General features: G+C 41.9%; 2 protein-coding genes across 3 annotated transcripts in view; one reads left to right on the plus strand and one right to left on the minus strand.

Moving 5' to 3' along the window:
- The first annotated feature begins 1,080 nt into the window (after nt 1–1,080).
- Kdsr (3-ketodihydrosphingosine reductase) lies at nt 1,081–2,752 on the plus strand. Of its 2 annotated transcripts, none has more exons than XM_076773277.1 (4): nt 1,081–1,233; nt 1,674–2,103; nt 2,181–2,422; nt 2,490–2,752. In XM_076773277.1, the coding sequence occupies exons 1-4, from the start codon at nt 1,228–1,230 to the stop codon at nt 2,700–2,702; spliced, it is 891 nt and encodes a 296-aa protein (XP_076629392.1). In that variant the 5' UTR covers nt 1,081–1,227; the 3' UTR covers nt 2,703–2,752. The 2 variants fall into 2 exon arrangements, with proteins under 2 accessions (XP_076629392.1, XP_076629300.1); XM_076773185.1 differs by having other exon boundaries at nt 1,198–1,393.
- A 256-nt stretch (nt 2,753–3,008) lies between these two features.
- Nucleotides 3,009–20,741, minus strand: part of LOC143345848 (zwei Ig domain protein zig-8) — a 43,502-nt gene continuing 25,769 nt past the window's right edge. The window contains exons 2-5 of the mRNA XM_076773409.1: nt 20,187–20,338; nt 13,052–13,262; nt 11,576–11,872; nt 3,009–10,578 (exon numbers count right to left, since the gene is read on the minus strand). Coding sequence (XP_076629524.1) covers nt 10,394–10,578; nt 11,576–11,872; nt 13,052–13,262; nt 20,187–20,338 — 845 coding nt within the window. The 3' untranslated portion in view covers nt 3,009–10,393. The remainder of the gene's footprint in view (nt 10,579–11,575; nt 11,873–13,051; nt 13,263–20,186; nt 20,339–20,741) is intronic.

Consider the following 20,741-nt stretch of genomic DNA (forward strand, 5'->3'; position numbering starts at 1 on the left):
TAATATTACGTAATATTACGTAACGGCTTTTTAAAATTTTTGCCGAAAAATTCAGGCCGGAATTTTTGCCGCTGCCTGAAATTTCTTGGAAATTTCAGGGATTCCGAGAAGTTTCAGGGACGCCGGTAAGTTTCAGGGAACCGAGAATTTTCAGGAATTTTTAGAAATGACATCATTTCCAGGAATTTCTGCGAATTTCTGCGGCGGGAAATTTGGAGAGGGAAAGAGGGGTAAAAAATGATGAGAATACATAGAATTCTTTGAAATTATATCATTTATTGTCATAAATTTACATTATACAAAACTTTAATACATATAAACATATTATATTATATTACATCATGTCACAAGTTGTCAGCAACGGTCAGCAGTGGTCAGCGATGGTCAGCTGACGTCGGGAGATGTTGGCAGAGGCCAGCTTAGGTCGGGAGATGCTGGCAGAGGTCAGCAGTGGTCAGCAGCGGTCAGCAGAGGCCAACGGAGGCCAACGGAGACCAGCAGAGGCATGCAGAGGCAAGTAGAGTCCAGCAGGGGCAAGCAGTAACAAGTAGTAATCGTTATACGTTGTTGGAAGCATCAGGGGTGGTCAGCTGTGGTCAGCAGAGGCTAGCAGTGGCAAGCAGTGGCAGGCAGTAGCAAGTTGTAATCGTTATACGTTGTCAGAAGTATCAGGAGTGGTCAGTAGCGGTCAGCAGAGTCCAGCGGAGGCAGGCAGAAGTCAGTAGTAATCGTTCTACATTGTCAGAAATATAAGCGGTGGTCAGCAGAGGCCAGCAGAGGCTGGGAGCGGCTACAGTAGACAGTCGTAATCGTTACACGTTGTCAGAAGTAACAGGAGTGGTCAGCAGCGGTCAGCAGTGGTCAGCAGAGGCTGGGAGAGACTAACAGTAGCCAGTCGTAATCGTTATACGTTGTCAGATATACCAGAAGTGGTCAGCTGCAGTCAGCAGAGGCCAGTGGAGACCTGGTGACAGGAGGTCGGATATTAGTTGTTCAAGAGCGAGAAGGCAAATGTGAGCCTTTCTCTCTCGACTCTCACGAGGCGGTCCGAAATTACTTCGGCCAACTTCGGAGAATCGAGAAAGAGGGCATGCGTCATTTTGCCTTTGTCGGGTTTCCGAAACTCCACGAGGTCACGTACGCGTAATCTGACATAGTGTGCGAGAGCACCTTCGGTGCCTTTCTGCCATCTCTGCCTCTTCCCATGGAATCGAATATCTGTAGTTTATGTCGGTACGTAGTGCTGTCATCAACTTTGTAGAAAGTTATTGTAATAATGCTTAACATAATACTAATTTACGCAATAATTGTTGTTTTTCTAATTACGGTTTTGCTTTCAAGATATTTCTTTTGGCGAGCACGTCTAAAAACCGTTAATAACAAACACGTAGTTGTAAGTAATATAAATCTAACCTAGACTTAACCTCTATTAAAGCGATTCGTCGTTAACGAACTAATGTTTTATTTATAGAAACACCACGATTATTAATGTTTACTTTTATTATTTTACTCGTTAATGTGCATGTAAATTTTTCTTTCGTTTTTAATCAGCAATTAGTTTTTAAAAACTATATAACGGGCGTCCGTATTTGTGTTAACTTTTTAACCGGCTTTTACTGTTTATTGTTTAAAAGTTGTAGACGTTTCTTACGAAAAATAATATATTTTGTTAGGTGACTGGTGGATCTAGTGGTATAGGAAAATGTGTAGCAATTACAGCTGCCAAATATGGGGCACATGTGACAATAATTGCAAGAGATGTTCAAAAATTAGAAGCAGCAAGAAACGAAATAGTTCATGTTTGCAAAAACAAGGACACACAAAAAATCGAATATTTATCTCTTGATGTTGGCGAAGATTATGAGACGGTTGAAAAAGCATTAAGTGATTTAGAAAGAACTATGGGTCCAATATATATGTTAGTGAATTGTGCTGGTACTGCAATTTGTGGAAAAATTGAAGATACCAGAGTTGCAGATTTAAAAAAAATGATTCACATTAATTTCTTGGGATCGTATTATTGCACAAAAGCTGTTGTCCAAAGAATGAAAGCTTCTCAGGAAGGAATTATTGTTTTAACTTCTTCTCAAGCTGCACTATTAGGTATGTACTTCAGTGTTATTTTATTACATTTATTCTTGTTATCTAATTAACTTTTAATGTATTTTTTTATTGTGTAGGCATATTTGGCTATTCAGCCTACTGTAGCACGAAATTTGCACTTCGTGGTTTAGCTGAAAGTATAGCCATGGAACTTGCACCATATAACATTTCTGTGACTCTTAGTCTACCTCCAGACACAGATACACCAGGTTTTGCCATAGAAGAGCTATCAAAACCTCTTGAAACAAAACTCATATCAGAAACCAGTTCTTTAGTGAACCCAGAAGTAGTAGCTAACAAACTTTTTAAGGATGCATTGGTTGGTAAAATTAAAACTGTATAAATAATAATAAATAATAAATAATAATAATAAAAAAATTTTTCAGGCTGGAAAATTCTTCTCTACGGTTGGTGCGGAAGGTTTTATATTAACTGTTCTATGCTGTGGTATGTCACCATTTAATTCGACAATCGAATTAGTCGTGCAATCCACGTTACTCGGCCTTTTCCGTATTATAAGTGCCTTTTACATTGTTCGTTTCCGAAAAATTATTAAGAATTGTATGAAGACTCGCGACAAAAATAAAAAGTCCGAATAAATAATTTGTACAAGACAAAATGAAATATAAAATTAATGCCATGCAAAAAATGTAGTATTTCTAACCTCTACGATAACCACGCGGTAAATCTCCGAGATCCACGCCGATACCCTAACCTATTAAGCTCCTTCGTAAACGAGCGAACTAATCGAGTTTTTGTCTGGCGAGAGCTTAAAACGTTTTTAAAAAAAGTAACCGGTCGTAGTCGATTATTTAAAAACAGAAAAAGATAAATACCCGTCGCGTTCGACAGCAGTGGAAACAGAAGTCGTCAGTACCTGAAGGAAGAAAGACACGTTGCAGTACTTAACGGTTTGGCTTACTTTTTATTTAGTATCCCGTAAGTTCATAGTATAATGTTCTTCGTTAAGCTTTATGATTCTTACACACATAGAACGGGACAGTTCTCCTCGTCCCTGTTGCCACGATACCTTGAAAAAACGGAAACGCTGAGAATTGTGTGTAATGTGTAGTTCGACGTGGACGATGCTCCCCCGTGGGTAATAATGCTCGCATCTGGCTTCCTCCGATGCGTTAAAAATATCCAGTACATCGACGTCGGGTAGCTCGAACGGTTATGTTAGCCTTTTTACAAAAAAAAAAAGAAAAAAAAAACGAACCCCACGTAGAGCATCGGCCGATTCAGCTGCGATTTATGCCCGTGGAAGCCGGAGCGTCCAGCTCTCGAAACCGAGGCCGAACTTATGCAGAGAAATGGCGGATAACGAAGATGTGTCTCTCGAAATTGCAAATCGTTAATGATCGGTTTAACATTGATTTATTATCTCTCATCCCGTCGCTTATTCTTTGTCTCGCACTCATACAGGCACTGCAACCACGCACTCGCACTTCCGCTCGTTTCACAACTGTGCTCGATCGGACAATCGATTATTCTCGACATCATCTCGCAGATTCGATAATGTTTATTCCCGTTTACCCTAAAGCGCTCAAGGTGTGCAGCCGAGAATCTGCGAGACGAGGCTTGCTTCGAGAGATTTCACTTATTTTTTTTTTTCTTTTTCGTTTGTTTGTTCTCTTTAATGTTTTCGTCTTTAAATTTACGTTAATTTTATATCGATGTTCGCTCATTCGTGCGCTCGACAAACGCTATATCCCCCCTTCCATCGTCACACGTCTACACGATTCGCCTTACACCCGCCTCATCGTTTTTGGTTTTCAGTCGATTGTACGTTGCGTATAATTAATTGTCATCAGCTTCGTCGAACGTTCGAACTGGCAAACGGCACGCGTTAACGATTAATTAGACCCATTGCTACGTGTGATCTGTCGCGCATCGAAAAGGGGAGGTGTCACGAAAAACTGAAACGCTCTTGACAGGATTGTGGTTTTTCTTTTTTTTTTTTCACGCGATCCAGACTCCCGATTTATTAGCGCCGAACGGAAGCGACTCGTGCGACTTTTTAACAAACAAATACGATGCTGGTAACGAAGATTCGTGGAGTCTCGATGGCGGTTACTCGTTTACTCATAGTACAATTAGAAAAGCGCGACGAATCGTATAATAACATCACCGATTACAAGGGATTGATGAAAGTTTCGCCGTCCCGAGGGTTTCGATCGACGACTGTGTACCCTTTTTTTTTTTACTTCTAACCCTCCACAGCTAAGTTCTTTTCTATTTCGTCTGCAAACTATGCGCGTAAGGATCTCTGATAACGAAATAAGAAGCGTACAAAATGCAAAGTAACGCGTCGAGAGAGCACACAAATGTAACCATGGATCTATATAATGCTTAAATACAGTTACGGAGAAAATATGTATGTACATTAAGGTTAAAGAAAAATACATTTACACGTGTATGGCTGCTAACAAAAGATCCGAACGAGTAAACGGAAATACAAATTACACCAGAAGGATTTATCTAAGGTACATACTTGGTTTTTTTTTCATCTTAAAAGTTATCTACACTTACAAGGCGCCACGATATCGTCGCAAATAAGTACCCTATAACACCTTCCATGGCTGACGGCGGCAACAAGCGGTAGAGGGTTAAAATCACAATAATCATACATGTACGCTTCTCGTGGAATCCATACCATTCTCGTTTCGCAACAGTATACAAGTTTCTCCGACGGGGATTCGCATGCAAATCCCGCGAGATCTTACCAAGCGACTCAGCTTCCGCCATCGATCGCGAGTTTCGTCGTGCAACGCACGTAGGACAGTATATCGAACTTTCTTGTCGGTAATCGGATCGGCGGCTTCGCTGAGACGATTACTTCCGGTTCGTTGATTCCGATTTGTCTCCGGTAGAATCGAATCGCCCCTCTGCCTTTACGTATTTACCTACTATCGAAAAAACTAACTCGAGTATCTACGCGTAAGAGCACATCGACAAACTGTCAGGACGGTCAATCATCACACGAAAAAAGGATCTTCTTTCGCTATTCGCGTACCGCGACTCTCGGGAACGGGCGCGTTTGTCGCTGGGGCGGACTTTACCCTACGTTAGGTCGTTCCTCCCTATCGGAATTGGACGACGTTCAGTGTGTTTCTTTCATTGGGCGCGGGAATCGTGAAGTTTATCGGGGAAGCAAAGTTTTATTTACGCGAATTCAGCCACGTTTCACGGAATTCGAACGAAACGCAAACAAATCACGTAAATTCTAACGAATACTCGAAACCAATATCCGCCCCGCGAGCCATCGACAAAACCGAGAATGCATAAGTACGTATTCGAGTCTGCACAGGCGGGCACCCTAAGAACAGAAAACTCCGCGACACTTAAGAGCTACTATAGACAATGGTACAAAAATTCAATGCTCTCTACGACGTTAGTATACCTTAGACGACGTTTCCTTTTATTCAATTCACCATCGTCAGCGTTATAATCGTCATCGTCATCGTCGCTATCTTTCGTCATTCGATCCCCCCTCCCACCCCGATCATTGTCATTTCAATTATAATAAAGGAGCGACGAGGACGAGCGCAAAAATTGCAACTTTCTTCTTCCGTCTCGCGGAGGGTTGCACCAAAGGGTGCGAAAAAGGGGGCGCAAGCTTTAATTGTGGTCTCGTGGCGAGGCCCTATCTTTGGCTCTTTCTCTTTATCTCTCGCCGCGAGTGACATTGCGAGGCGTGGGAAGAAGAAAGGGAAGAAACGGTACAAGAAAGAATGTCCCCGGTCGCCCCTTTTTTATTTTAAAGTGCGTCATTCGACCAACGCCTTGGCGCGTCAGTCCAACGAACAACCCCTTTTATTGTTTGCCCTCCTTGCCCGTGTATGCGTTTCCTTTCTCAACTATTTACTCTTTCGTTCGCTCTTGTTCGCACGTACACTCAACCGTTTCGCATGCACCTCGCACAGACACTGCTCACCGCGGACATCACGTATACGCGTGTACGTTCACACCTGGTTATTATGTCAGACAATATATCTTTCATTTATATCCGTTAGTTCTTACGCTAGGCGTTAATTAGTGTTACATCTATTTAGTCGCGTGTGGCCGGCCCGTGCTATCCAGGAACGTGCTGCTCGCAGCTGCGCTCCTTTTTGTTGCCCCTGTGCACCGACGTGTCAGAAAAAAAGCATTCGCGTCGGTGCCCTCTCGTTTGCTCTTTGTCTTCTTCGCTCTCCTTTCTCTGTATATTAGTTTCTCTCTGCCTATTTTTCATTCTTTCGTTCCCTCCCGCAACGAACTCCTGGAAGTTCCGCGACAAAGCAACGTCGAGAGGGGTGCCACTGGCCGCCATGTTGCGAAAGCGCAGAGACAGACGCTGTTAAACCATTCAGAAACGGGCGTCGGTATATTCACGCTCAATGTAAACGTACGACTACCGGTCTGAATAAGTTAAAAGTACAGAAAAATAAATTGTGTGCCTTAATACTCATCCTATCATTCACGAAATAATATAATGCGTGCCTTCTTGTCGCGTATTAGCTTCCTTAATTTTGTATCCTTTCGTTTTTTTTTGTATTCAAAACATCCATGTGTGTGTATAGCGAATGGGAGAAGCGTTTAAAGTCGATGGAATTTTCGTTGAAAATTATTAGGACGCCCGTTGACAGTGATAAACGAGAGAATGAAAGAACGTGGCGCAAAGTTCGTTTAATAATGTATCGACGAGCATCGAAAGATCGAAAGAGCCCTCGTTCGCAACTTCGATTAATTCATAGCCGGCTGTTGGCTCGAATGACGGGCCTCGAGCCGGTTAGCACGGGCGGCCAGACCCATTCGAATGCGTTTACGATCCGAAAAATTACACAGTAACATTATTTATTTATTTATTTTTTTTTTGTTTCTTTAGTGTAACACGTACGGCATATCGTTAATTAACGTTACGTTATTTATATACTATGTATTTACAATCACATGAATCGTAGATATTCTAACGTATCGTTCGTCTCGTTCGACTAACTTCCGTTTTTCATTTCTCTTTCTCTCTCTAAGCACTCCTTTTCGTCTCCCTCTAATTTCTTTCACTTTCTTCGCAGTTATTCACAGTTTCCCCGTCGCGATTACGTCCGTGCGTACGCCCCCGCAGAACGTTTTTCTAACTTAATCCCCCCGCACTGCACCCCAGCGACTCCTGTATTATCTGTTGGCGCCGCCATTTTACGTCGAGCTGAAACTTGTTCAATATTTCAACACCGTTGTGCAACGTATTCGCGCACGTACACACACATATACATATATATATATTTTTTTTTCTGTCTCGTTTGTATATATATTTATATATATATATAGTATTATAAAAAACAGTATCTTCTAGCTCTTGCGAGAAAAAAGCAAATTTACGGGTCGCCTCAGGCGGCCCGAAAAGCTGTCCGTCCGTATGTTTATACAGCCGAACATGCAGAACGATAAAACGGTCGGGTCTGAGCCGGTAAGATGGATCGTACTCGCGATCCTCGAGCCATCGTTACGTATCGATCGACATAATTCGAGAGAAACGATACGCCGAGTAGGCGAGAAACTACAAAAAGTACGAGGGAAAATTTTGGTTGACATGATAACAGAATTGTATTGTCGATATCGTGTCGAGTGTTCAAATACATTTCGTCTAAATCGCGTCTAAATGTCTCTCCTAAATCGTACCTCCGGCCAGGAATTTCGATTCTCGAGTGGATTTTTAATCGAAGCGGCTAGAACTGATTCGCTGAGCCTCGTACATACTTTGAAATCATTGAGTAAGATCATCGTGTTTATATTTAAACCATTACTCAGGAATTTAGTACCAGTTAAAATAATAATTCTACGTACTGAAAGTTCAAAGGAAATATTTGCTTTTAAAAAAAATCGATTCAGAATCGAACATCCTTGTTTCTATCGCTAATGGAACAGCGAACGTCGCGTCTAAGACTACTTTCGTCGGTGAATTAGCAAATCTCTTCTTACGGGACCCATTCCGTTCCGAATTTTTGACACGCATGCACGGGCATATAATACTTTTTGTTGGCTCGTGTCTATACTCAATACGCTTCGAATACCAAAACATCTGTCACCGTGGATCGTCGCGAGGCATTCGGTACGTTTCAATTAAACTTCATTGACAGAATTTCATCGGCAATACAACAATATAAGGCAGTGTCAGCAATACAGGCAGTGATTCGTAGAGTAAATGACATTTCGAAGACGTGGTCGATCCGCGGATCACGACTCATCGTGATTTCCGGTTTGATCTGGCACCAGAATATTCAGGAACTGCAAGAAACTCTGATATGGAGGGTTGACGTCGTTGATATGAATGATTCTCCGACGAACAAGAAGCGACCTTAACGTCATTTCCTCCGGAAATAAACGTACGATAAAGGTACGGGTAGAGTCACCATTGATTTGCCATTAGACTTGTTTCCGTTTCTTTAACCAAGGCCGAACAAAGACCCATCGATAATCTTTAAATTCGTTGGATTCTCCGAGGACAGGAAGGAATCGATTTTCCATAAATAAAACACGTGCGTCTACGAGTCAGCCATAAACGTGACACGTACGATATTTTCATCGTACAAATTTTCAATTGTATATACATTCTTCTAAGCAGAGAACAAAAATAATATCTATATACTGAAAATAATTATCACGCTTTCTTCTCGATCGTACGCGTCGTATTTTAATCGTTTAAACTTTCCAACAAAATGGCAACGCGTTGTTTAAGATACTGTTGGCTGGAATTGCTAAATATTTTAGTCCCAATGTTATTCGAACACATGCTGTACCATTTACGGAATACACAAGCATCGAAACTTCTAAATACAGAGTATACTCGAAGTCTCGTAGAAAGAGAAGGAAACAAGGAAGAAAGCGTTCGCGTAGAGGACGCGGGAAAAGCGAAAGAAAACTTTTTTGCGTACACGTACATCATGCGTCGAACCGTTTCGACGGATCGTCTGGCTCGAAACGATCCCGGATTTCTAGCGGTGGACAGTCGAGTATAGACACGTTTTCGCTAATCGTTTCCTATTCGAATATAATTAATCACATCGCTTCGAAAAAATTCATCGAACAAGTTTCAATTCTATCGAGCGGCGCGGACGAAGTTCTGTCGGCGTTTAGCGATCCCCTCGCGTACCGTTTCATTACATCACCGCCACCCCCGCCCAATTTTCCATCCCCTATCGCTCGGCCCGTTCCTTTCCTCCTTCTAGAATCACACTCGCGCATTGTCGAGTTAATCTCGATGCGAAAGAAACTACGAAACCCTCCCAATGTCCTCGACAGAGTCTTGCGATCGATCACGAAGACCTTGTTGCTGTTTGGCTTCCCTTGGCGAGAAAGACACGAAGATCGCGACATACGCTTTTGACAATGATGAATAATGAACAAGAAGAGGGCGGTGGGACTCGGATTCGAACTCGCGTTTCCGGTCGTCTTCCATCCGGGGACCGTTTCGTACGCGTTCCTTTCACGATGCTATCGTTAGGCGAATATATACAATGATTCCGCGTGACGTATAGAGATTATTAAAACGATCGATTCAAAACGATGGGAATACAAAAGACGCTATCGTAAGTACGCTCGAGTTGTTGTGGAAGATCGTAGTTTTATATTTATAATTCCTATAAAAAATTCGTGTCGCTTTTTTCTCTTCTGGGAGAATCGAGGGGGGGAAAAAATTGTATTCGCGAGCCTCGTGTCGTTCGTCGCTGTTGCGCGAGCGTTTATTTCCTTTCGCAGCTATCGACCGCGCGAAGAACTCGCGTCGATTTAACGAGAAGCCCCGCGAGTAATTAACCCCTAATTGCTAACGGCCGGATCACATTGTCTCGACGCGCGGAACGCGTTTCTCTCTTCCCCGTCCGTGGATCTGCCATTCGTACACAGAGAAAAATCGGTTATCATCGGAACGTCAGCGATCATTGTTGGTTTCCGGAGCGTTTCTGGTGTTTCGAGACGCTGAGCGTCGAGGATAATATTTTCGACGTCTGTTCGTCCGATCGACTGACGTTTCAACTCTCTGTCGCGTTCCTCGTTGAAGCAAGACGCTAATTGCTGGCCAAATGGAACCAATCGACTCCCCCTTTGTCGATCCGACGTTCTTCGTCGCGTATTCTTCCCGCGTTTCTTCGAGTAATCCAGTGATCTTCGTTGGCGAAGCCACTTCCCGAAGGAGCTTGTCTCGCGTGCTCTTCGTCCCGTTTCTCGTCGCTGGAGCGTTCCTCGAGGCGTGTTCCGGGTCTCGTAGCAGGAGATAATCGATCATCTTGCGACACCATCCTTCTCTCGTTCCTGATTATCGTTCCGGTGCGAAATAAGATGGGGTCTTCGAGTAAAGGACCATGAGAATCATAAGGACGAGGATGAACAGGCGACTGCCGTGACTCGAATACAGCGTCACGACGCCTGCCAGCCACCACAGCGTTGGATAACCACCCGGTGCAGAGCTGATCCCTCTCTGAATCGCGGCTGGATGTTCACCTGCGGCATACGATTCGATAATAAGAAATAAACTTCGTTTTAGGACAATTAGAAACTAGCACGTCGACGATTTGTCGTGGAATTTATTTCTACAGCCTCGTTCAAGAGTCTACATTTAGTTTCTAATCTTGAGGATTGATTTTTTTTCAACTCGGTGAAAAGTCATGTCTATTCTTCGTAAATAAATAATATTTGCACGAACGTTGGAATATCGTAAGAAACTTGATACCTTTCTTTAACGAAAAGTTTTCTAAATCGAACAGTCGACGTCAGGGACTACATTCGACAGCCGATAGATCGTCTCTAGTAAAATGCTATTCCTGGTGCAATAGCGCATCCAAACACATTGATATTTTTCAGCGTAACTTCGTACTCACTATGAATGGTACACTCACAAGATGAGGTCACGACCCAGATAAACCCTTCCTGGATGGAATTGATCTTAAAAGGAGGTCGATAAGTATACATAAACTCTAGAATATTAGGTACCAATTCCCCGGTATTTAACGAAACCGATTTCGAACGTTTAATTTTCATAAACAGGAACTTTCTGGATCAAAGCCAGAGGAATGCTTATACGCGTTACATAATTCTTCCGTATTTTTCTCCCGAAAAATCTCGTCCCAAAAAATGTAAATCAACTATTTTCCAAATATTAAGACAGTCTCTTGTATTATTATGAATTAAAGTACGAAAATGTATCCTAGCTCCTCAAATAAAAAATAGTAAAATCACCGAACGTTTGGTAAAGTCGAGAAGACAACGTTCATAGTAATTTTTAATAAATACGCGTAACCAGCTAGTATTTTAGAACTGGTTCCATTTGAACGTTGCTTATCCGGGTCGTCGATCTCTCCGTAAGAGTTAAAAATGAATCTTCAGCTTCGAATTCACTTAAGGGAACATTTTTTCCATTCCGCGACATCATGATGGCGCTACATATTTCCTCGCTGAAACGCGAAAGAGATTTATATTACCGGGATGCGAAAACGCTTACCATTCAACACGTGAAGCTGCACGCTCGCGCTGTCCAAACTGCTCGGGCTGCAAGTGTAATTACCCGAGTCCTCCGTCCTCGCGTTGCGGATCTCTAAACTGCTGATCGTGTCGTTATTGATCCTCTCCGTCTGGATGTCGATCTTGCCCAACTGTTTGTCCAGAATGCGGTTCCCCTCGTGGTACCAAAAGACGTAAAACGGTCCCTCGAGCGACTGTTTTATCATGCACCGTATGGCGACTGTACTTCCGGTCTTCACGTACATGTCGCGATCGCCTATGATCTCGATCTTTGGCACTGAAAACACCGACCACCAACATCTCTCTTTCGTATCGTCATACGAACGAACACGCGTACGTTGCAATTTGGGGATTCGAATACCGAACATGGCCAAAAATGATTTCATTGTTCGTTCGTCGATTACGTATTTGCAACAACGATTGTAAAGACGATCTCCTTATCTTTGTAATACTTTGTCAAGCACAAAAATCTAAAGGAAACTTTCGAATACCTGTATATTCGAAACATCAAATATTTCATATTGATAGTTATTAAGATTGCGACTTCTGCTAGAATTTTTAAATATTACGTGTCTTAATTAAAAGATAATTAACAATAATTAATCCCCGACAGTATGATGAATTTAATACGCGTAAGAGGAAACGTCTCTTGATTACGAGAATGTTTACGATCTACGTATCAGCGAAGTCATCGAAGATAATTACGAGCCACGGACGCGAGTAGATGTACGGCTTGAACGATGAACTAACGACGATAATGTTGTCGATGATTCGTACGAGAAACGGGTCGTGGAATATTGGAGGAGCATCGACATCGTTGAGAGGGGACAACGAATTAAAGAAGAACAAATCGTTAAAATGAGATCGGCTTAGGGATGTTAATAATTCACGATGCGAGTTTACAGAGCTCTAGGAGTATAAAGAGAAATATCTTTGACTTTGGAAATTTAATGAAAAAAGTATAATACGTGTTCCTTAGATTTTTATGTTTTGGCGTATTAAAAGGACGTCTCGATAGTGAAATTTCGATGCTTACCTTTTTACGGGTCGCGTAAAGAGGAATACTGTATCTTAATGCTCTTACGGTTATCGATCAGCTGAAACTTCGTCCGTGGAGTACAGTGGAACCTCGATAATTGCAAGCAAACTTCGTTCGTTGACTCGTATCGATCAGGGATGATCATTTGTCAACGAGCAAAGTCGGAGGTGGAGGAAACGCGGCTGACAGTGATCAGAGATAGCGAAGCCGTGCGCTGTAAGAGCGGCTCCTTCTTATTGGTTCGTTTGCTATGTTGCTGGAATATTCAGCCCCGTTTTGCAAAAAATTACCAAGGTTCCACCGTACTTGGACGATCGATAACAGAGCGTCCGTAGCGTTATAAAAATAACGTTTTGCGTCGAGAAAGAAGTCTCGTTATTGGCCTGCGTCGTACAAAGAGTGTCTACGCGATCTCACCGACGATGTTGAGCTTGATGATGTGACTCTTCTTCGGATCGGTCGAGATTTGGCACTCGTACTCGCCCTCGTCGCGTTCCTGGACGTACTTCACCTGCAGCGTCCAGCTGTCCACAGCGTCCACGAACAGCGCCTGGAACCTCTCGTCCGGGACAAACATGGTTTTATCTACGGCGAGGATATGGGAGTCCCTCCTTCTGATCCACGACACCTTTCACGTTTCGGGAACAAACAAGATAAACATCGATCGTATCGTTCAAACGTTCTTAAACTCGACGCTCACGTTTCTATTCTTTGTCACGAAAATGCAAGAACAATTGGGAAAGTGTACCTCTATTTGATACTCGAGCTTAATAATCTTTGGAGCAGGCGGAATAATTTATGCAACCCAAGAATTTTTATAATTGGAAGCGCAGGATGAATAGGGTATCATGTCCGCACGAAAATATGGTCGACGTTACGACGCAACGTGTATTCCACGGAGAAGGAAAGATTGGTAGCGGAAGAAATTGCGAGCTAAATTGTGTCAGTCATCTTGGTCAGCCTTCGTACGATCCGCGTCTGATTAAAAGTTACGTGACACATTCTACTTTCTCGTGATTAACGATCCGGGGCTCGAGAATTCTGACGATCTTTCGTTTTTCGTTACTAATTTCCATTCCCGTTTCTTAAGAATACGCGTTCTTTCGATTTTGAAAATTACTTAAAAGAATATACATACAGGGTCTTCGGCCAACCCTGGGGGACTATAGAGGCTAAAATAGAACGAAAATCAAGGATACTAATTTGTTGATTGAGGCTTCGTTAAAAAGTTATAGAAACATTTCCGGCCACACAATATATTTTCGGTAAAGAATTTTTTTCTCGAAAGTACGTAGGATTTATGGGGTATGTGTAATTACCAAAAATATTTGTAATTGACCCCTGCAATCAAAAATAATTTTTTTAGAATGATTTGAAAAATTTTTTTCCCGTCGAAAAATTTCACAATTTCTCGAATTTTTTTCTCTAAAGTGGGTAGGATTTCGGAGGTATGTCTATTCACCAAAAATGACTGTAATTGACCCCTGAAGGCGAAAATAATTTTTCCAGAATGATTTGAAACTTTTCATTTTCGCCGAAAAATTTAGGCACCTATTTTTCTTAAAACTACCTTTTTCATTTTTAGTAATTTTGTTTGACGCCCTACAGAAAAGTTGTCTAATACTTTTTTGTAGGTACCCATGGGCTCTACTTCAGAAAAAAGTTTCATTGAAATATATTCACAATTGTAGGAGTTATGGCTGTTTGAAAATTGGACCATTTTTATGGGGTTTTTCTCATTTTGCGGGGTCAAGGACCAACTTTTTGAATATTTTTAGAATTTGTACATATTCTCCATCAAAATACGCGTAGTTTGCTTTTTTAAACATTAAAATCGTCCAATCCGTTCAGAAGTTATAGCATTTTAAAAATTCGCATGAAAATTCAGTGAAACATATCGATGGTATAGTCAGACATTATATTTTCAGAAAAGAATTTTTTTCTCGAAAGTGGCTAGGATTTCGGGGGTATTTGTAATGACCAAAAATGATTGTAATTGAGTCCCGCAACCAAAAATAATTTTTCCAAGACGATTTGAAATTTTTGAATTTAATCGTTAATAACTTTTTAACGAAGCCTCCATCAACAAATTGGTATTCTTGATTTTCGTCTTATTTTGGCCTCTAGAATCCTCTATTAAAATTTTTCCCAGGAATGGCCGAACACCCTGTATATATATCTCCGAAACTCACCAAAAAATGTTACTTCTCGCGATATTTTTTCCCCCTCCCCAGGGACAGGTAGCAGAATACTTGCAGCGCACGATCGTTCGAAGTAAAAATAGAATCGAAAGGAAGGAGCGCACACGGCCGCGATCGTATATTTTTCTCATCAGTTTCAACGAGAAAAGTCAATACGGCACTTCTTTTTTTTTCTCGACGAGGAAGCGCCACGGAGAGTATTAATCTTTTCTACTATACATCCCGCTCCATTGTTATATTTTTCGCGGATGTTTCTTCGTAAAGGGGGAGAAACGAAGAAGGGGGCAGGGAGAGGGGGATGGGAATAAAGCGATAGAGACGTTTCTGGCGATGGAGTGAAATTCAGGCTGCGTCTGGGAGGATTCCGGGCGAGGTTCGTTCGATGAATACAGACAGGAACTGGAAGTCGAAAAAGCGCGGAAAAAGCTGCCCGATGGGGAAAAAGAGCGATGGCGAGCCCGTTCGACTTTCCGATCTCGGTCGATCAATCTTCCCTCCCTTGTCTAAGGTTAATTTATCGTCCGTCGATCGGGGCTCGCTAACGTTCTTTCGTCGCGGCTCGCGTTCGCAAGAAAAGCATATTAGGAGTACATTCAATTTATTTGCGCGATAAGTATCGCGAACGCCTGGCCGAGGCCGATTCAACGCACGGCAGGAGGTGTTTCTACGATGTAACGACGACTTATGGTCGAGTAGAAGTTGTAATCAACGAAGTGGAGTAAGTGCTCCTATGGCTCGTGGGGGCCGAGTAATACGGGGAAGGAATGGTAGTAATTTCACTCGAAGAAAAATTTGTTTGCGTAACTCCGTGGCATCGGAACTAATGAACGCAGTTTCAACGTCGACTTCTGAGCTGCAATTATTACGGGGGGAACTCGAAACTAAGTGATATCGGGTTTACTTGGCTTGGAGCTTTATAAATAATACCCACGGAGTGAACCCGATATCGCTGAGCTTAGTGTTTCCATGATTCGAAACCATAAAATTCGCGAGTACTTCTTCTACTGACTTCTGATTAACTGTTGATTTAAACGATCGACGATGGAGTCCGCTGGTCGAGTCAACTTTATTAGAATTAAAAAGATATAATTCTTCTTTTTTTAAAAGGAAATGAAGCAAATTTGATTAGCGTCTGCGAAGTGATCGCGTTCGAGTTTTAATTTGCATTCTACTATCTTTCTGTTTGAGTTGATGCAGAAGCGTGTTCGGTTGAAGTTCTCATAAAGAAGTAAGTCCAGCAAAGTGATCTGATAAAAGCTTCGAGGGGGGCTTTCTACACTACGGTTCAATCTTTTATCAAAACATATTCAGAGTTCTAAGACCACAGAATTATAATTTCATAGCGAAATACAGGGTGTTCTTAAACTGCTTGATCACAATTTACTGGCGTATTTTACGAATGTGAAGATGTGGTTTAATATATGGTTTAAAATTGTAAGTTAAAGCAACGTTGGAATGTTTTTACGTTATGCTTGGTACAAACTAAGATTGTTGTGCTAGCAATTGGTGTCCAAATATGGTCATTTATAATGTTGAATAACGTCAAAATCTATTCGTTATATTGTATATTTTCAATTAGTTGTTTTTTACGAAAACGCAAAGCTCGTGAAACGGATGATTTTTATGGCTCGTAGAGCGAGACATGAATTTACGGCCCAGAAGAATGGTCCGTTTCAAAGGCTTTATAATTTATAGAGAAATTTACGTCTTGCTTTACGAACCAGGAGAATCGTCCATTTCAAAGGTTTATGTTTTCGCAACAAAAAATAAATTCATAAATTTGTCATGCTCTGCGGGCCAGAAGCATCATCCGTTTCATGGATTTATCGTTTAAGGATTCTTGCGCGGAAGAGAAAACTCATGATTATTAAATGTAAAACCTTACAGACGTTAGTATATGACTCCACGACTCGGTATAAGGAGCTTCCGCGACCCATTTTTGTCTCGTGACCCGTCAGTCGCGAAACACTGACACTTCTGCATTTGAATAAAAATAACCGTGTAGATTTTAGCTATTCTTAATATCGAAACTCGCGGAATTCGAGTGACACTTTCGGTGGGAATAAATGGTTTGTCGCGTGTAAATGTCCGCGAACGTGTAATTCGTACAACACGAAAAGGAAACACTAGCGCGCGTTTCATTGTCGTTACGATCGATAGAACGGGGGCAGCTGATGTTTGATCAACTAATTCAAGAACAAATCCCCCCAACAAAGTAATGTATTCGAGCATTTCCCGGAACGGAACACGGAAATGCAGGGAACAATGTCGGGTCGGGCACGTGTTCCGCGAAATTGTCCGCAAAGAACAATCGCTTTCAATCGTGTTTCCGAGTGTGGCGGGCGCACAATGGCCGTTGACAGAAAGTCAGCGGTAAAAGTATGTTTAATTCCGCGCGCGATAAGTATCGGGGGTGTGAAGGGGTAGCGCGGCGACGGCGGCGCGGGGGTTCGCGACCCTTAAGTACGCAACCGAACGATTATACAAGGGTCGCGTGTCGCCAGACACTTAGTCCTGGCTCTCTTTCGACGTGTGTACAACTTTCGTTGCCGTATACACAAAGAGGAGGGGAGGTTAAAAGTTCGCTAACGAGCGATACGGGACCGCGTACGAAAAGTTTTACTGCCGCGGCAGCGTCCCGGGTCGCTTTTCAAGGGACGCCCTTAAACGCGCCCTTACCAGGCCCGAACTCGTTCCCCGTCGACGCTGGATCTGGGTTACCTTGTCGCGGGTAAAACGTCTCTTTTTCCTTCTCCCTCTAAAAGTCGAACTCGCTACGCGAACAGTGGCTCGCGGAAGCATTAACAAAACCCGACACGGCGAAACAAAACATCCAAACGAATCGCTGGGGGACGATCCTTGACGGAAAAACGAATCGAGAACTATGAATAACATTTTTTCATTCGGGACTTTCGTTACGAGATAATCGAATTTCAAACGAAGGGAGTTCGGCTGGCGCGTCTGACCATAGCTCGATGTTTCTACTTAGAAAATTTTCCAGCGTTATTCTTTACTTTCTCGCATAAGGTCGTACTAAAAATAATAAAATACTACGTACAATACCGTCTCAAACATTTCTGACGGATTCTCTCAAAATGTATTATTAATATATTGTAGGAAATTTGTATTGAATATTTGTGCAAAAGGGTTAAAAGTGAAGGAATGGGTAACCAGGGACAGCGAGACAACAGGGAGAAAGACAGACGTGATTCTTCTGTGATATTAATTTGTGTTGCTAATTATTTCAAATTCGTTTATATAATTAGATCATTTGCACGTTTGTCCTAAATACAATTCTCTTTGTTAAATCCTACAATATTATTTAATTGATGTAATCCTATATTTGCACAGAGCTATTCCGTATTCAATCTCCATCCGTTGCGTTTCTCGTAATTTTTGCACCGGCGCTTTAACTATGTAACAGTCTGTATTGCAGCTTAATGGTCTTAGGGGACACTGCACCGGGAGCACGCGATAAATGATCTATTTATCTGTCCATCTATTTCTCTCTCTCTCTCCCCCCTGTCTGTTTCTCCTTCTCCCTCTTGGGTCATAAAATTCGCGCGGCTCGTATAATCCCGTTCTAACGGCCGCGAATCCGGACAGATTAGACTTTTATAGTTGAGCGTAAATTCTGTAACTGAGAGATATCCGTTCGGACCGTGCGTATCAGGTTATCGTCGCTATTTCGATTATTGTAATAGCGCGAGCCGGACGTTTCTACGGCGCGAAATATCGATGGGGCAGCGTTAGAACGCGCGGCGGGAACTTTTTCGATGGCGGATCAGCGAGTTCATGGAAACCGACGAGTCGACGGTCGCCGCGATACCATCGACGTCGGGTCAACAGAAAACTAGGTATTCGCGTGCAAATAAATCTGCTTTATCTGGGCGCAGGCGGCGGCGGTATCCGGTCGTGCTTTTTGCAAGGAACGGGGACGAGATAACGACGCTCGAAGTTAGCGAATGTTTCATGATCGACCAGGAAATTAAGGAATCCGTAATTTGCCCGTCGGGGCACGTGCATCCTCCGCGCACCGTGTGATATCTTCATCTGTTACGTTGTACAAAGTGTTTCGGGAACGATCCGCCACGGTGCAAACTAAACAAACAAACACGGTGTAAACGCGACTTTAATAGCGCCTCGTTCGGTCTCTAGAAACGCGTCGAGTTCGATAAAAGCGGACTTTGAAAACTGTAAAATGTTATTCAATTACACTGCTCGTAATATTCGGGGAACGATCGATTTATCGTTTCAACAATTCGATTTCAAAGTTATCTCTGACTCTTTCCAGGAGTACTTTAACAAATACGTATAACGTACTATACTGAACTTTTTTATACGATAAAGTAATCGAAAGCACCTAGAAACTGATAATGCAGTGTATATTTGACGCGTTATAACGCGACGTTTCGACCTGGTATCAGGTCCTTTTCAGGGTGAATTTAATCAGGAAGGTTTTCTTAAGGAAATGCGGATAATCTCTTCTTTGAAACGAATCCACCCTTTTAGAGGTTCAACTTCCACGAGGCATATTTGCGGGCAACATGCTTGAAAAACATATTTAGGACGCCTGTCTTCCACCAAGTGCTCAATTAAAATTACAACGAAGCAGAAAATCGTGGACGGTGGAACTTGCTAAAAGGACGGATCCATGCCAGAGAAAAGATTACTATTTTAGTAGGTTGTGTCGATACGAAATAGAGCATTTGGAATTTAGAAGCATCGAGAAGCTTGTTGACGTTATTTTTTTTTTTTTATTGTTTTAGAACAAATCGCTAACTGGTTTTTGTGTTTGTATGAGAATTCGTCTATTAATTATTGACGAACGTGGTCCGATATCCACTAGCAATCCCTGGTTTAGTTCAATTACCATCGAGACTGGCAATTGTATTTTGATTGGATTTTAGTTTTCTGATATTTGTCATCGTTTCCACGGACAATTAAAGTTTCAATTTAAGTGTTTTATCGTGCAATCGAGCACAAGTTTTAGATGTGACCGTTATATGAAATTCAATGTTCCGAAGGGAATCGATAAATCAACCAGAACGTAACTTCATCTTTCTTTTCCTCTGTGCTTGTTAAAGATAAAGTATCGACGATTAATTTAAAATTGAAAATCGTTTATTCGACGTCGGTTGATTCTTTACTCGAGTATAAATTAGCATGGAATAATCGATGCTTTTCGAATCCGTGTTTAAACGGACTCGTTTCAGTTTGTGGAGGGTTCTGTATATATTAGAAACTTCCCCAAGAATTATAAACAACAGAAATTTACGCGAACGTTTCGCTGGAAGCTTATCACTTACTCTTAAAGTTAGAGTGTCTGCAGGCAAAGGTTGTGGACTTACCGATTTATTACCAAGCTGCCGCACTTTGCAGGGCAAGTAAGCATGCCTTCCCAACTGGGCCGTGATGTTCGTGGGGGTGTTTGCGTCGAAATACGGCCCTGTGTAAATCCCGTCGAACCTCTTCACCAACGAATGAGACCTTGTGCTCACCCCTGAAAGATTCGATCAGCTTTTAGACAATATCGTCTTTATCAAATTCAATGTTTCGAACCCAAGAACTTAAAATCTAATAAATATCTAGGAATTATAATAGAAATCAAAACCATAGATTCATTTTGAAATTATCCTGAATAATTTCTAGAACCACTATCTGCAGACAAATTAGTTCCCAGGAAACTGCAATATTGCATTCAATGAAATCATAATCCGGAGTTAACAAGCGTACGTATTCCAATTGCACGAGCTAGCAAAGCTTAGTCAGCTTTCGGCGCTTTTCTATTTTTAACGGAATCTTATACGATGATTAAATTTCTTTAATATAATCGTGAAATTAATATCGATTCTGTCAAGTGTCGTTCTAAAAATCAAAATTGATTAAAAGACACTACTAACGAC

The sequence above is a fragment of the Colletes latitarsis genome, chromosome 1 (genome assembly GCF_051014445.1).
Source record: "Colletes latitarsis isolate SP2378_abdomen chromosome 1, iyColLati1, whole genome shotgun sequence".
Taxonomy (NCBI): Eukaryota; Metazoa; Arthropoda; class Insecta; order Hymenoptera; family Colletidae; genus Colletes; species Colletes latitarsis.